Below are 17,379 nucleotides of genomic sequence, written 5' to 3'. Positions count from 1 at the left end.
ATGAAACCCAAGTGTTAGAGTAACATGTGCATCTGCCATTCCACATTGTTGTATCTTACTTTGGCAAAACTCACTGAAGTCAAGGTAAGTTTTGATTAAGGACTTCAAGATTTAACCCCTTTGTAGTGTATTGTTTGTTTGCACTGGGAGTCTTAGAAATAGCTCCTGGTTAGACCACATTGCATAGATCATAATCCCACTCTTTTATAAAGGCAGTATTTTACACTGGAAAAAAGGTGTCTTGTAAACATTTGAATATATACCATAGGAAAAGGGTTATTTCTCCCCAGACTCCCCAGAAAAAAAAAAAGAAATATATGTTTAATATTGGTATAAACCTTGGTATGACTTGAAGAAATTCTAGCCCTTTTCCCTTAGCTGAATTCAACCACAGGTCAGCAAAAAAGAAATGTTCTGATGTTGAGGTTCTCAAATGTATTTGATTGTGCCCACCTTCTTTGTGTCTGTAGTCATTTATTTCCCTCCCTGCCCCCCATAACTACATGTACCCACTAGCCAGCTCTGCAGGCAGAACAGAGAACAGCACCTTTTTGGCTGGGTACCCAGATCTGATGCTAGTGCTATGCCAGTAGAAGTAGGGGTGGCAATGTGAAAAATCAGATCTGAGTTAGCACCCCATTGCCACTCTTACTGCTGCACTGAGCCTGCCAGCTAGACCCCAGCTGCCATCTGCCAGAGAGGGATTGCTCTGGGATATGGGGTTCTACGTGTTCTCTTTACCTCACACCCTGACCTCCTGTTCTTCTGCACAAGCCTCAGCATCTGCAAGCTGACAACCAGAGCTCTTAGGAGAGAAGACCCATGGTTTGCACCTTCCTTGATATATTCCAATGGGAGACCTGCCTCCTAATTTGAGAACTGCTCTCCTAATGTAACTTAAAAAGGAAAGCTTTGGCATTCCAGTTAGAATTCTGCTCTTAACAGTATGTTCAGTTTCTAAGCTATTACTTGTGAAATGTATTTGCATTGGCAACATCATCTAATTTACAAGAAAAACAAAATATGTAAAGACTTACTTTAATGAGTAGAAAAATAGAGGTTTGATTTGATAAGCATATTTTTTCTTAAATATATTGGATGAGGCACTGAGATTAAAAAAAATCTCGCTCATTGCTTTCAGAGGAGTACTAATGAGTACAGGTGTTTTCTCATTCCTCCAAAATTATCTCATTGTGCAAAGAATGCCTTCATCCTAACACAGCTGCAAAGCAAGATGTTACATGCCTTCTAAACCAGTCAAGTCATTTGGACTATTCCCTAAATCAGAGCACTAGGTACAACAATAGTTCTTCCTATCCATTGGAGAAGTCATTTTTTTTAAAATTGAAATGATTTTCTTACAAACCATGCCCCTTTCACAAAACTGAAATTTTCAGTGAAAAGCTCTCCATTTTGACAAAACATCGCTTCCAGCCATGATTTTTCATCAGGGTCTCTGTCTGTCTGTCTGGAAGGCTGCTGTCAGTTTTACTTTATGTTAGTGAGATAGACAAAAACTTTCTTAGTGGGCTGTTCCTGATATCCCCACAAGTTCCTAGAATGGAGAGGCAGCAACTTGACAGAGCCTGAGAATTGTTTGTCCATGTTTCTCTTCTCAGGAGCTTGCATAGGAAGGCTGGGAGTCAGAGAAGACAGAGTGCAGTCTCTTGTCAGCGTTGTAATTTTGCCAAAACCTTCCCTTCAGGCAACCAGGAAGCTAAAAAATTCTGTTTTGGATTACCTGAAACTGACATTTACCTTGAAGCCCTTCAGTGCAAAGCACATCACATTGTCCTGGCTCAGGAGGAAATTATTTTAAAAAATACAATTTTCATAGGGGGAGGTCAGGGGTTTGCATTTTCCAGCTCTCTACTTTCCATATTAAGTTGATGATAGAACATGGACAGCATGACAAACTTTAGAGATTGATAATTTGTGCTGAGTAAAGTTAATGAAATATTACTGAGTAAAAATATGAGTAGGCATTTTTTCCATACAATGTAGTATATGAATATCAATCATCAACAGTGCCAAAATGGCAGCTCTGGTAATCTGCTTCATTAAAGAGTGGAAATGCATTTTAAAAAAATTCAACAATAATTCCTTTGGGAAAAGTGGTAGTTTATATGTACTGGCAGCCTAAAGCCTTACAATGAAGTTTCAACTCTCTGAACTTCCACCTATTTGATAAACTTGAACAAACTGCATTAAGGTCGCAAAATATATGGGCATATTGTGCACACAGAAGATAGTTCCCTTCTTCCCCCCGGTTATACACTCAGATCAGAGAATCAGATTTGACCCTTAGTGATAACATTACTTGGGTTTTGCAGAATACAGACAATCATGCAACAATTTTGCAATTACACCCTAATTAGTAATCACATAAATGAATAGCAAATATAGTACACTTTTACATAAGCAAGTGATAATTTTGTTTTTATTTATCTTCCAAATGAAAGAGTCATTGAGAGCTTGCAACAAATAATTAAATTTTGACATATCTGGTTCCAAAATCAAGTTTGTAAAAAATACACATTATTCATACAGAAACATGAAATTATATCTGGTATGCTCTGGGAAAAGAACAGAGGTTATAGTGACTATTTTATATATGCAAGAGTGAATTCTTCAGTGAAGCTCTTGACAGTTTTGAGTACCAAATTGTCATTTGCTGTAAACCTGTGCCTGTTCACTGTCTTTATCTATGCCATTTTATAACCACCAATGTTCATGCCCTGGGTTCATATCTTGATCCAAAATTATCCCACCTCAAAATAGCAAGGTGTCAGCCACGTTCTTTAGCCACTCACCCAACTATTCTTCCCATCCTCAACAGGTAACTAACAAACTAACACTTCACCTTTCTTCCACCCAAACCTAATGTTCTGACTTTCCTTGTAGTCTACTGTAATTAATATTTTTTATTTTTTTGGTTTGGAGAATTTTTCCCACCCAATCTGAACTGTTCCACCGCTAGGCAGCACTTTTCTGTGCTTCTCTCAGGACAGGTCTATGCGACAATGGAAGGTTAAATTAAGATATGCAATTTCAGCTAATTATATAATTGGATTTAAAACACCACAATATGGGCTTCTGCACCAGCTCCAGCAAGAAGTGTTCACTCCTGTCCACTTCCATTACTCATAACAAGGGGTTATTTCCATTACTCTTACCAGGTGCACTAAATCGAACTCTGGTAGATCAATAACGGCAGGGTTGATCTTGCCTGTAGTGAAGACATACCCTTATTCAGTAAGCATAATTCACCCAATAGAACAACATGAGTCATGAAGTCTGTGTTCAGGGGTGCCAGAGAAACATGACTTATGAAAGACAGTAAATGACCATAATTTGCAATTTCCAAGGGAAGCCAAAAATCTTAGCCAATCTAGGAGAAAGAAAAATAATTTCCTGCAGAAGTCATTGACAGAGGTATTGTAAATGCCAAAACTGTAATAGAATTCAGAAAGGAATTATATAAGTTCACAGAGGATAGGTCCATCAATAGTTTTAACCAAGATGTCCAGAGGGTGTCACCTACTGCACTGACTAGCCCTAAGTCTCTGGCAGCCAGAAACTGGGAATCTGCAACAAGGGCTGAATCATTTGATAATTCCCCTGCTCTGACCATTGCCTGTGACATGCCTGGGCTAGATGGACTGTTTGGCCCAATATGGCTTTTCTTATAAAACTGGGAAAGTACTTCTTTTTTCAAGATATTTTAGTGGTCTGATGAGCTGGAATTAAGAAGGAACTTAGGGACACAAAGGAGCTAAAACGGCACTGAATATTTACCGTACTTTATTTTTTATTTGTTTGTTTGTTTGTTCTCTCTAAGTAATTAATGTTTGATGCAGTGAGGCTGAGCTTCAGACCGCTGTGATTTGTTTGAAAGAAAAACTGTATCCAGCTTTGGCTTTCCTGTTTTCTTTCCTGTTTTCTTTTCAATAGAAAGCAGTCCCCTTTAAATCTACACATTACAAGGTACAGATGCACAAGCAACCAGGCAGTGCAGGTGACATTTGCCTCTCTCTGTAGGACCAGCACAGGGTCTGTGGATCATATAGACCCAAAGACAAAAAATCATATTTTGTATTCAATGTGAAAAGCCATTTTGGTCAGTCTATCCACAGGTTTGATACACATGGTTTGAGCAAATCACATAGCAGCCAGAAGAAGCTTTGGTGCTGGTGGCAGCAAAGGCAATGAAGATGATGCTGTACCTCTTGCTCATTTTAATCTTCTGGTAGTGCACTCACCTGGGATGTAGGAAACAAGGTCTCAAGACCCACTACACAGCAGAATTGAATGGACAGTTGATTTTTTTGGAACTGTCACCTAACTGAAAAATCAATTATCCAGTTTTGAAAACAAAATCCCACACTGATGGAGGACATGTATGGGAATTAAGTAGCCCAAAGACATTGTGCTGGCACAGGAGAGAATTTCTCAGGAATAGAATGGCTAGCAGCTGTATTTATAAACCTGATGACATATTAGGCATAATATCTAACTGCGCAAGAACTCATGAAATACATTAGCTTACTTTCAACATGCAAATCTCTGAACTGAGAAGTGCGTTCAACGTCTAATATCAGTACATGGCACCCACAGTACAAAAGATGCCGAGTTTTGTTAATAAATTATTACAAAATTAAGATATCTTGTTTGCAATAGATATGAGTTTCCATCAAAATCACACGTTATTCTTGAAGCATCGCAAGCATGCTATATAATGTTGAGTGGTAGAATATATTAAGGCAGCCAAGAGAGATACCTTCAAACATAAACTCTCTTCATAAAGTCCAGAGTTCAGAAGTCTTTAAAACAAACACTTTGTGGTGTTTAGGAAATGTTGCTCTCCAAGTCATATTTACAGGGTTGTCACCACAGTGTTGTAGTCATTTTGAAAACTAGATGACTGGCAGATACTCAAAGGAGGTGAGGAGACCATAAAGAACACCAAAATATAAGACAGGAAAGGAACGGCATTGAAATTCTTTTAGATTTATGAAATCTAAATATCGTCTATTCATTCGTTATTTAACACTTAAGTCCAGGATCTGACTGAACTTTGTGTTGTTTAGCTAGCACTGTACACAGTCTCCAGTGGCACCAACAGCCATCACGGGCACTGGGACAAGGTGGGAGGGAGGCCCAGATCCATGCCTTAGAAAGGGCAAGGCTAGGAGTGGAAGGGGCAGGGCCAAGGCGCAGTTAGACCTCAGCACAGCCCAGACCGTGCCACTGAGCACCCTCCACACACCCTGAGAGTGGCATGAGGTTGAAGCAGCAGTTCCAAAGCCTTTCAAAGAGTCCTGGACATCCAGCTGCTGCAGCTCTAAAACTAGCAGTGGCAGCAACCAGAGTGCTGGGCCCCTTTGAAAGGCCAAGCTCAGGGGCAAGTGCCCTCTTTGCCCACCCACCTCCCATTGGCAGGTCTGATGGCCTCCATTAAATACTTTTACTCATATTATAGGGTAAATTTTCAAAAATTACTAAGTGACTCAGGAACCAGATCCTCAGAGACATTAGGTACCTAAATCCCACCAGTTTCAGTGGCAGTTAGATACTAAATCCTTGCGAAGATCTGGGCCTTAGGTGACTAATGGCTTGTTTACAACACAATGTTATTTCAAGATAGCTGTTCCCTAATTAATAATAAATGGATTTATACCTATCTCATAGAACTGGAAGGGACTTTGAGAGGTCATTGAGTCCAGCCCCTGCACGCACAAGACATATCACAATCAATGATAGATATTTAAAAAAAAAAAATGCCCCAAATGTCCCCTGCATGGATTGAGCTCACAACACCAGGTTTAGCAGGCTCTGGCTTGTGCCAGTAAGCTACCTCTTCACCTTCCCTGGGAGAGGAGACTTTTCCTGCCTGAGGCTAGGGTCTACACGAAAACCACTTTGTAGGCTGAGGATGTCAGCACAGGGAGGGACCTGCCCAGCATGGGGCTTGAACGTCACCCCTAAAATTAAGAGTCTCATCGTCTGCCAACTGAGCTAGCCAGCCTACAACCAAGCCATAATATCTATATCCCAATTAAACAAGCCCTTAGCTGACAACGACTAGGCAATTTTTAATTGCAATTTAAATTTGCCCCTATGTGCATGTCACTTTTGAAAATGGCACTTAAGTTGTTTTGAAAATTTTACTCTTTGTGACCTATTCCATGGTAATGAAATTTAAACATACAGCATAAAAAGTATTTGCTTTTTCAACTGCTGCACAGTATCATGAAAACTACTTTTAACAGTGTGTGCCTCACCCTACACCCTGTTCTGCCAGCTGAATAAAGCTAGCATAACAAAACAGATAATCAAGCTCTCTGCCTAAACTGATCTATCCCTTGCATTCACATTTCAAAGAAATTATTTAGATGTAGAGATGGACCCAAAGATTATCTGGTTTAATGCCTGGAAATTTCATATCTAGTTCATGCTGATCTCCCATCCGAACACTCTTGTTTCAACGAAGTTTCATCTTACAAAAGCTGAACACAGAATACTCTTGTATTCATGAAGCTCTGTTTTACAAAACACTGAGCACTCTGACCCCAGTCCAGCAAAGTGTGTTAGTATGTGTGCAACTTAAGCACATGTGATTACTGATATGCTGATGTATATGGGTCATTCTGAACACATGTAGTCCCTGTATTCGGTTACATACATGCTAAAGTGCTTTGCTGGATTGAGGACAACACCATCAAGACTGAGATACTATGGACATATCCATACAACCTCCCAGTCTGTGTAGACAGATTTGCACTAGAGGAGTCCAAGCTAACACACTACAAAACAGTGCAAGTTCTTATTTGGGCAGCAGCTCAATTCATCAAACCAGGGGGTCAAGCCTGGGCTGCAAACCAAGTCAGAACATCCTACCCTACTTTTAGTGAGCTAACCCAAGCTCTGTCAGTACAAATCCGTCTATCAGGCTGTGAGTCGCACTTCCAGCATCAGTGTAGACATACCAATGATAGTAAGAATATTAAAGGGATAAATATCCCTCAAAGAGGGTTGTTTTTATATTGCTCTTTTGCATGTACACAACACTCTCGAGCTATGTTGATAACAGTACTGTGTCTCCTAAAGCTGTTTCAGAGTCCTGACTATGAGTAGAACTGATTCCAGTGTCAGAGTCTGTATCATTTATGTCTAAACTAGTTACTTTACGAACAAAGTCTGGCACTGTGACACTTTTGCTGGTCACCTCACTGCTGTTTGCTTGCTCTTCACTAGCTGGATATCTGGATTCCATTTTGTCTTTGATATGCAGTGAATTAAATTCTTCAGTGAGGAGTTCATATTCTTTTTCCCTCTTTTGCAGCAGCATGTCCCTGTAGGTAAGCTCTTTCTGAATGCAGCTCAAGTGAGAATGGATTCTCAAGCCATCTTTCATGCTTTTCTCCAACTCATATCTGACACTTTCTAAATTGGAGGATTCCAGTTGGCCATTTAAAGCCTCTCCCATGCATTTGCCATCTCCATTTGTTTCAGTGCACACACCTTTTACCTCTTGTTCTATTTCAGCAGAAAGCTTTTCAATTAGCAGTTTGTGATATTTCAGTCCCTCTTCAACTTGTAGTATTCCATCACTTTTACTCAAGTACTCATACATCTGATGTTGACCATGTGGTACATTTGTCTGTTGCTCAGCAACATTTGGTGTGGCCATTAAATAAGAATCTTGCACATAATTCTCTCCATCATTTTCTACTTGAATTAAATGGAATTTGGCTTCACATTTTTCAATTTCCATATCCAACTCCTTCATTCGGTTGACTTGCTGATGAATGGTGTGATCTTGGGATATGATCAGGTGAATCAATGTCTCCATATGGTCTCTCTCTTGCAGAGCACTGTCCTGTTTAAGTTTGGCCAATTTCCGAAAAGTCTTTCTAACAATCCTCTTTTGCTTATCCACTGGCAACATCTTCATGTAATTTGCTGGGCTGAGCTCCCATTGTCTTCCTATGTTTTGTATTATCTTTGCTTCAGCTGTCCTCCACAATGGAAATGAGAGGAAAGCATCTGACTTCACCAGAACAAAGTGCAAATTGGGCTGCTCTTCTCCCCATGCCTTCCAAAGTCTCAGCAATTTGGTCAGTGGGGGAAGGACCCGCTCAGAGCCTCTCCATTTTTCTATGATACAATAATCGCTGGGCTGTCCAAAAAGAAACCTTTTTTCTCCGTATGTAGCTTGATGTTCCTCTAGTAGAGCTTGGATGACTTCGGCACAGGTAGTGTGCTTTGTCAGTCCACACACAATCTTCTCCTCCTGGCATACCCACACTACTATCTCCTTTTCATCAGAAGCCATGTTCTTGTCTGAAGATCTAGAATAAGGAAACATCAGATATTAGTTGTATGTCAGTGGCATGTAGCATCTGAATCACAATGATGATGCATTTATCTTTGATATAAAGCTTCCAAATGGTGAGTAAACCTCTTATACTCTTAACCAAAAAAAAAAAAAAACCAGCACCCAAAAGTCCTAAAACATACACGGAAAGAACATGTGCCTGCCTGCCTCTATCTCTCTCAGTGAACCAAAAGGAAAAATATATACAAACCTACCTCAATTTCTTAATTTTAGCTCAAACTACAAATCCAAACTTCTTTTTTTGATTCATATAAAATATTTTAAAAGTTTGGTCCACTCTTCTCTCTGAACTACTGTGTTCACTCCACTTACAGAGCAGAAGGATAGGTTCAAATAAAGTGCTGTTCTAATTGTATTATGTTCCCAGCTGAATCAAGGAATCCTGGAAATCTCTCAAGAAAAACTTTTCATAGATGATAGCAATATAATTTGTAGCTCATACAGGTTCAGATGCTTGGGTTAAACATCCAAATTCTTTTGAATGAATCCCTGACTCATCATGAACCAGGTGAACCCTATGGAAGAATAAAAGTATTTCCATGTGTAACACACTAAGAAATATTGTGATGCTAAGAAAAAATTTTCTAGTACAATGTAGACCCTTTGCCTCACCTGTAGCATTTCCAACTCTCATGTTTATTACTGAAAGTCTCATGACATGCACTGTTTTTCTTAAAGCCTCAGAATATTCATTCAAATGATTATAGAAAAAAATCTCAGCTTTTTTTTAAAAGTTCTGTCTCTTGTAGGTTGTGGAGAAAAACATCAAAAGGTGATCTGCGTGAATGGTAAAGGATCCAAAACTCAGCAAATAAAAAGACCCCGAGTTTATTTAAAACAAAACCAATAGCCAACCTCCTCCCAAAAAACAAAAAATCCACTCATGATTTTTACATCCATTTCGTGATATCTGAGGAGGTGATTTATGATTTCCAAATAGCTGAGGTTGGAAATACTGCACATCATCTGCAGAGATGTGGTATCTGCAGCCCTAGAAGGATTTCACCCATTAATTCAGAGCTCTCATATAGGCCTTTATAGCTCCATGCTGCTCTGCTGCCAGAGCAAGTGATGCAGTGAAGAGGAATGGCCACTACACCCCTACATTGAGTAGATGTACAGGATTAATTCCCTTAGACTGTTTAGATGTATGTCTGAGAAATAGCCCCCAGAGAGGCGGAAGGAGCCCCCCCATGCAGCTTGGCCAGACCCAAGGTTCTGGCCCATTTTCAGCTCTCTACATCCTCTGAGCACAATACATTCTGTTGTTGTTCTCTGTAAATTCCAGTGAATGAGCTTTAATTCACTTCCACAATGAAAGTGTGAAAAATTCAGGGATTATGGAAACATGGTTGACATATAAAGTATTTGATTCTACAATGGTAAGCACCTGAAACTGACTCACAATATTTTTCTAGGCTCTTGTGCCATAGCAGGATTAGAACCCAATTTGGATTCATTAGTATTACATCCTGCTTATTAAAACATTTCTGCTAGTTTCATTTTTAAGGTATTATCCTATTTGGGAGATTAAATATAATCCAAAAATTGAATGGTTATTGACTCAGCTCTGTATGGGTGCAAGACTCCTCAACAGACTGGGGTCACTAAGAGACTACTAATATAACCTATAGTAAACGGCTGAATAATGTTATATAGTACAAGAACTCTGGTCAAATGCAGTGTTGTTCTTCTACTAGCATATTGCTTTGTAAAATTCATGGTCTGCTAAATCAGAATTGGTCTACATGACCCACCAGATCAATAGGCAGCAATCAATCCACTGGGAGTCTATTTATTGAATCTAGTGTGTGCATGAATTGACCATCAAGCTCTCTCCTGTTGACTATGGTACTCCACTGGAAAAAGAAGGCAGGTGGAGTTGACAGGAGAGCATCAGTGAACATACTGCAGTGAGTAGATCTAAGTATATCTACTTCAGCTACATTATTCATGTAGCTGAAGTGTTTAACTTACATCAATGGCTCCCAGTAGCATAACCCAAGCCTAACTGTGTGTGGTAGCCTCTCAGGTTTTTATTTCAACAGGCCCAATTCAGAAGACTGGTGGTTTATAGTAATTTTTGATTACTAAAATATGAAATCAGCATTAAAAATTCCAGACAGGAAAGATCAAAAAGTTGCTGAGGCACATAGCTGTAGTAAAAAAAAAACCAAAAGCACAACACAATGAGAAAACATTCAATCGGTTGACATAACTGGTGAATTTGTCACAAGCCACAAAGTCAGCATCTGTCACCTTTTAATGCATTTACAAAGCACAGGATGTCATAAAATGTTTTTACTTGTTGATAGATTGGTAGTTGAATGAAACTAACAGGAATAGACTATTGCAACAGAGTTCAACCTACAACAGTCAATAAACAATGTTTGTTTTAAGTTATGGTATGCACAAAGAGAAATCCAGAGTGGAATATTGAGTTACTGTAGGAGCTAAGTTGTTTCTAGTAAAGATTATACAAAAGAATATAATCTTTATCAAATGTACCTAATAGTTTCTCAAATAACTACACCAACTGCTGATAAAGAACTAAGTAAAAGAAATCAAAATTAATTTATCAGGCTCTGATATTCAAAGTGGAGAAAAAGCTGATAAAAAGCCAAAATGGAGTGAGTACAAACACATACAGGTGTAAGAAAAGAACAAATCCTCCGCTTTCTTTGCAAGATTTGCTCCTCTTCTCCTTTAGAATAAATATAACAGGTTTAGTAATGCACAGTAGATTGTCACCCTCATTATTTAGTTGCACTTATAAAATCAGAGAAATGAAGGGCTGCAAGGGACCTCAAGAGGCAGTGCAGTGCATTCCACTGTTCTGAGGCAAGACCAGATAAACCTAAATCATGTTTTATGGAAACTTGTCTAATCTGTTCTGAAAAAAACAGTGGTGGGATTCAAAAATCTCTCTCGGAAACTTATTCCAATACATAACAATCTTTGGAGCTAGAAAGTATTTTATATTATCTAACCAAAATCTCCTGTGTTGCAGATCCTGTCCTCCTTCCAGTGGATCACAGTTTTCTTTGGAACAGTCAATAATGAAGGGGTAAAGGATGCTTCTTAAGGGTAGGGGAGCCACTGATTTCCAAACTCTGGACCCAGCCCCCTGCATTGTCCCTTTTCCCTCCGATTCCCTGGTCTTGTATTGCCCCTTCCTCTGGAGCCCATCCCTCATATTTCCCCTTTCCCTGGAGGCCTGATTCTGCACACCCTCTGCATCCCAAGACACAGTACTCTCCCTCCCCAGGGCTCATCTTTAGGGCTGATAAAAAACAGAAGGGCACAGCCTCCCCCCTTTTAAAGGTGGGCGGAATGCCCCCTGGTCCAGTGCCCTTGCAATAACTTAGTTGGAGACTTAGCAGCTTGCTTCTCAGTCTTCTTTTCACAAGACATAAACATGTGTGCTCCTCTCATCATCTCCCCAGCATTCAGGCTTCCTAAACATTTTAACCTTTTGCTGCTTCTCCTCTGCGCTCTCTCCAGTTGTCCACATCCTTATAAAAGTGTCACACTCACAACTGGAAACAGTGGTCTAGCTGAAACCTGACCACCACTGAGCAGAGACCTGCAATACTCCTGTGACTACATCCCAGCAGAAGATTAACCTTTTTTGCTACTGTGGCTGCTTCTACACTCTCACTCTCCTGTCGGAGGTGACATGGTAATGAGGCAATTTGAAACAGGCTAATGCGGTGTAACATGAATATTCAGTGCCTCATTTGCATAATGGGGCGGTGCAAATTTCAAAGTGCAGACTTGGAACTGCAGATTGACAGTTAAGATGGGGTCAGCTTCAAAATAAATGCCCCACTTCGACGTTCCTTAATCCCACAGAACTAGATTGGAATAAGGGACTGTTGAAGCGGGGCACCTATTTCAAACCCGCCCACATCAACACTGCTAATCTGCAATTCCAAGTCTGCACTTGAAAAGTTGCATGGCTGACATTATGCTAATGAGCCACTAAATATGCAGGTTAGTGCCTTATTAGCTTGCTTCAAATTGCCTCATTACCATGCCACCTCCAATAGGAATGTGAGAGTGTAGAAGCAGTGTGTGTCACCTTGTTGGATTATATTCAGTTTGTGATCTACTGTACTTCCCAGTACTTCTCCTTCTCACCAGTTAGTCCCCTGTTTGTTATAACTGTTACAACTTCTTTGTCCATTCCCTTTAGACTTTCATACAAACTCTTTGGGACAGGCACTCTCTTCTTCTGAATATTTTGCTACAGTAAAATGTTATCTTGGTTCTCTGTGGTATAGGAAGGATTATATAATTTACGAAAATAGCCTCATCCTCCTCCTTCCTCCCACCCCCCAACTACTTTAAAGCCTGCCTGGCAAGTTTTGGCAAGTGTGAACATATGAAGTTAGCTAAACTTCAACTAACTTTAAAATGTCTGTAGCTCCAAGGCTACCACAACACTAGGGCCTTAAAGCTATATTCTATTGTCAGTTTTTACACAGAAATCCTACTGGTTTGAACAGCGGTTCAACAAGCCAACTGATGGAAAGATACTGCTGACTGTAGAAAATAACAGCAGAACCCCAGGGGCAACATAGAAAACTGTGACTAGCTATTCCAGCTGAAAGAATAACACCAAGAATGTAAAATAAGGTCCCCTTGGATTATATATAATTTCTTGTGTTCTTACGTATTCCATCCACCAACATTTTATCTGTATGTTCTCTAGGGGCACTGTCTTTTTGTTCTCTTTATACTATGCCTAGCACAATGTGGCTTAGGTGTGAATGGGGCATCTATATAACGCTGCAATACATACATGAAATAGCACACGTTGAACCTCTCTAGTCCAGCACTCTTGGAACCTGACTAGTGCCAAACCAGATAATTTGCCAAACCACAGGAGGTCAGTACTGTCTAGCAGCATTATCAACACTTCTACTGCTTACTGGACTCTTAGAAAATATTTAGGGGCAAATTACAGCTAAATAACAGTACAGAACACTGAAAGCCAGGAGTGGTGGCTGTAAACAAACTTCATGGGACCACAGGAAACTTGGTCACACCCAAGATAAGTGGTTATCCAGCTAATTAAAGTCATGCCAGATTACAGATGTTGCCAGACCAGAGAGTTCTAGATAAGAGAGGTTCAACCTGTAACAAGAATAATAATATTACCAACGTTTTAAATAAAAAGTGTGGGAAGGGGAGAGAGAAAAAAAAACATAGGGCTGGATACTATTCCTTCATCAAAACTTTATTGTAGATTACTCAATGGTTTAATCATGCTATGATGGGTTTATTTACCATGTGCATTTGTTTTTTATTAGACTCACTGTATTGTGTTTGCTTTCATATTTTAATCCAAGATGAATTCAAAGTCACATCTCACTTTGTAGCAGTACCCTACAACACTAATATGATGGAAGGTTCCTATAAGTGGGGGTTGGGCATGTGACATAAACTGTGGCCTCACCCACTTGTGTTGCTCCTTACCCCCCTAAGGCTCTGCTGTCATGTCACCCCTTCTTCCCCAAGGGTCACTCAGTCATCTCTACTTCTTGTCACTTGCACTTGTGGCTGGTAAAAATTGGGACGGCATAGACACTCTGTTCTCACTCCCCTGACACTGCAATGAATGACTTACTATTACTGTTAGAATTGATTTTCTATAGTTATATTATTGAATAATCCCTTTGTATATATTGCAGCCAGAGGTGGGTTTGTTTTAACGTCTGTATCTTATTGGTTAAGTCTTATTTTAGTGTCAAAGAGCAAACACCAGAAATTCCTGCAGTGACTGCCCAGATAGTAAACATAACACTGAATGAATCTCTTAAAAGGTCAAATTTGCTTTTTTGAAACCATCCTCATACAAGCTGGTATTTATTCAAATTTAAAGCCAACTCGTGGGCATTTGTTCAAAAGCACTTGGAGCCAAATCTTGTGAACAAAGTGCAGCCTGCCTGAATCATGTGGCCTGAATGATACAAGCTCTCTGTCGAGTGCTGTGGCCAGAGGAGAGACACATGCCCTTAGGAAAAAGCAGCTATAGCTAGAGAGAAAGGTTTCAGGTTTGAGTCTACCCAAAACCAACCAGGCTCTGCTGGTGTTAGAAGTGCTTCAATGCCCCTACCTGTAATGCCAATGGACAGAACTGAACCTGGCTCTTTGTGCATGAGCTATTGGCTAAGGTTGTGCAGCAGACTCATACTTCTCTCTGTACGTCACAGGTGCACAAAGCAGGTGGGGGGGAAATGTCATGAGGAGGCACAGCATGACCAGCTGCTGGGTCTCAGGCTCATCCATTTCATTAAAATGTTCAAGTACGTTACTGTTTTTATCTATGTGTAGTCACATTTATATACTAACTCAAAAAGATTTTACATTATACAAACTTACTTTCTTACATGTGTCAAAAGTTTTTTTTTTTTGCTTTCCATATGAACATAACTGAAATATCCATCAGTTTGGATCATATTAGACCAGTTGGGAGGGGGATGCTAATTGTAGGGATGAAAAGTGGGGCCAGATGTAAAAAGTTTGCTCACCTCTGTTGTATGTGATCTCAGTGCCACTAAGTAGAACAGTATACCACACTCAGCAGACATGCAGTTTTCACACTGCCCCTAGTTGAGGAAGCACATCCTGAGCTTCATAGACTTCCCACTTGATGTCGCAGATGAGCCCCCCCTTGTAATGCCAGCAGACCCCCAGTGCCTGTGGGTATTGAATTGAACCTGGGACTTCTGGAGATTAGTACCTGAGCCTCTATTCCATAAGCCAAGAATCCAGCTACCTGTTTGCAAAGGCTGTAGAGCAGACCCAGTACACCCCACGCAGAAGCTGTGTGGGTTACATTGACTCTCCTGAGGAGTGAGAGTAGAGAATAATGATGAGATAGCAATTACATGCTTGTCAGTACTTCCATGGTGGCTATTACTTTACACATTACCATTGCTAATTCATCACCTCTTCATCAGTGGTATGATTTACTGTTCATGCCTTCCACACTTTACCTTGTATCACACCTTAAATCTGCCTGCCTGTCAGACAGAGCAGCAAGGTAGGTTAGATATTATCTTTTATTACACCAACTACATTCGGTGAGAGAGACAAGTATTCAAGCTGCACATAGGTCTTCTTCAGATCCACACAACAAGAACTATGCCACCAGACAAAGCACCATTATCCATTTAAAGGCTTCTGGCTACTAGTCCAAAAATGTCTGGAAGGGAACTTCTGTGAGTAACCATGAGCAACTGTCCTGAGAAGGCATAATGCCAAGGCAGATAAGTTGCATCAATGCTATACTGTGGTGAGCTGGCAGAAGGGAGGTTTAGAGAACAAAGAGGGAAACAAGATCATTGTTTGCAAGAGTGCTTTCCAAGATGAGCAAAAGTAACATTAGCAACTTGATCCACTGGAGAAAAAAAACAATTCTTTGATGCGGATAATGTGACTGTGGTTGGAGAACCAGCACTGAGAGCAACTGTACAGCAGGGGCTCCCTCGTTGAAACCAACACTGGAGCATCTAGTTACAGTAATTTGCAGCAGGAGGAGAGGCATGGGAAGAAAGTGGCATTAAATTGTTCAGTGTTTGTGCACAACGCACAAGGTTAGCCCTTACAGTTTGGCAAACTGCCCCTCTCATCATGTTTTCCGGCCTGTTTCCATCTGTCAGCAAATGAAGCTACCCAGTTTTGTCTTGTTTTTTCCTGCCACCAAAGTACAATGGTAGAAATTTACCCATGTAAAGGACCAGCACAGGACCTATGTAAAACTTGTCTTGTGCTGCTATGGCTTATTTACAGGAGGAGATTGAAATCATTTATCCCCAGCCTCTTTCCTTACAAATAGGGGAAGGAGAAGAGTTTATAATTCATGGCAGAGGTGGGTCCTAAAATACCCCTAGATTGTGATCAACATTATGAGGGGAACTGTTTTTTTCCCCTACCAAGGTTGCCTAGCACTTTCCATTAGAAGAGAGTCTTGTGACAGCAGATCTTTGATATGAAGCAGCAGGAAGCCCTCAGACAACATAAGTGCCTTTTCGTTTTCCCATGAAATGCTGCTCTTTCCACTCCCAAAGCTGCAAGACGGCACAGCACAAAAGGTATGGGAAGCTCCTCAAACAGCAGTAGTGGTGGGGGAGGAGAGATGACCTAGACTCTCTCCTCCCTGGACATGGGATATGGCCCATGGCCCCTTCTGTGAATAACACATGGGGCAGTAGCTACAGTGGGGCCTACAGACTTGCTGGGCCCCCAGGGAAGGCAGGGGAGGGGCATCTCCACATCCCTGGAAGGGGTGGGAACTTGGACAGAAGGGGAGGAGGTGGGGTTAGCTTCTTGCAGGCAGCTTCAGATCTGCCCAGAGCATACTGTGCTGACCCCAGGAAACCCAACATACTGCCTGGAGTGTACCACATGGGGCTGTGGCAGCAATTTAAAGGGCCCAGGGTTCTGGCCACTGTGCTGAGACAGTGGCCTCCTTTGCACCCTCACGCCCCATCAGCTGGCATGAGTAGCCATGTTGAGCAGGGTCCTTCCCAGCCCTGTTGAGCACTTGACCCCAGCAGCTGATTACTTACCCACTACATTAACAGAACATTGCTTTTGTTTGCACAGCTAATTCCTGGCACGTTAGGAAATTTTCTTCTTACAGTCACCCTCATAGTCCTGAGTCTATCCCTAATGCACGCATGTTATATGACTTCAGTTACATTCCATGTTCTTCTTCCTACCCTAGTACGAGGCACCTGGATTATGGTTGCATCAGTAACCATAAAGCAGATGTTTCTTAATTATTCCTAAGTAATTGTTTTTTGGATCTTTAATGTTCTTTTAACCTAATTTTGTTGTATGTACAGATAACTAAATCACACACTGCTTAGAAGCACACATTAAGTAAGGACAGCAGAGGAAGACTTCTGTGGGTTTCTCTTTGTCTATATATTTCATTATTTTAACCAGTGCTTTTTGGTTAA

At 40.7% G+C, this 17,379-nt stretch overlaps 1 protein-coding gene across 3 annotated transcripts in view; it reads right to left on the bottom strand.

The window, feature by feature from the left end:
• Window positions 1-1,942: 1,942 nt before the first annotated feature.
• The window catches only part of RASSF9 (Ras association domain family member 9), a 35,106-nt gene continuing 19,669 nt past the window's right edge, over window positions 1,943-17,379 (bottom strand). For all 3 annotated transcript variants that reach the window (XM_074983998.1, XM_074983999.1, XM_074984000.1), the window contains one exon: window positions 1,943-8,354. In XM_074983998.1, the coding sequence (XP_074840099.1) occupies window positions 7,079-8,354 (1,276 nt within the window). In that variant the 3' untranslated portion in view covers window positions 1,943-7,078. The remainder of the gene's footprint in view (window positions 8,355-17,379) is intronic.

This window comes from Carettochelys insculpta, chromosome 1, assembly GCF_033958435.1.
Source record: "Carettochelys insculpta isolate YL-2023 chromosome 1, ASM3395843v1, whole genome shotgun sequence".
Lineage (NCBI taxonomy): Eukaryota > Metazoa > Chordata > Testudines > Carettochelyidae > Carettochelys > Carettochelys insculpta.
Note: the sequence above shows the minus strand (reverse complement) of the source record. Positions and strands in the feature narration are given on the sequence as shown.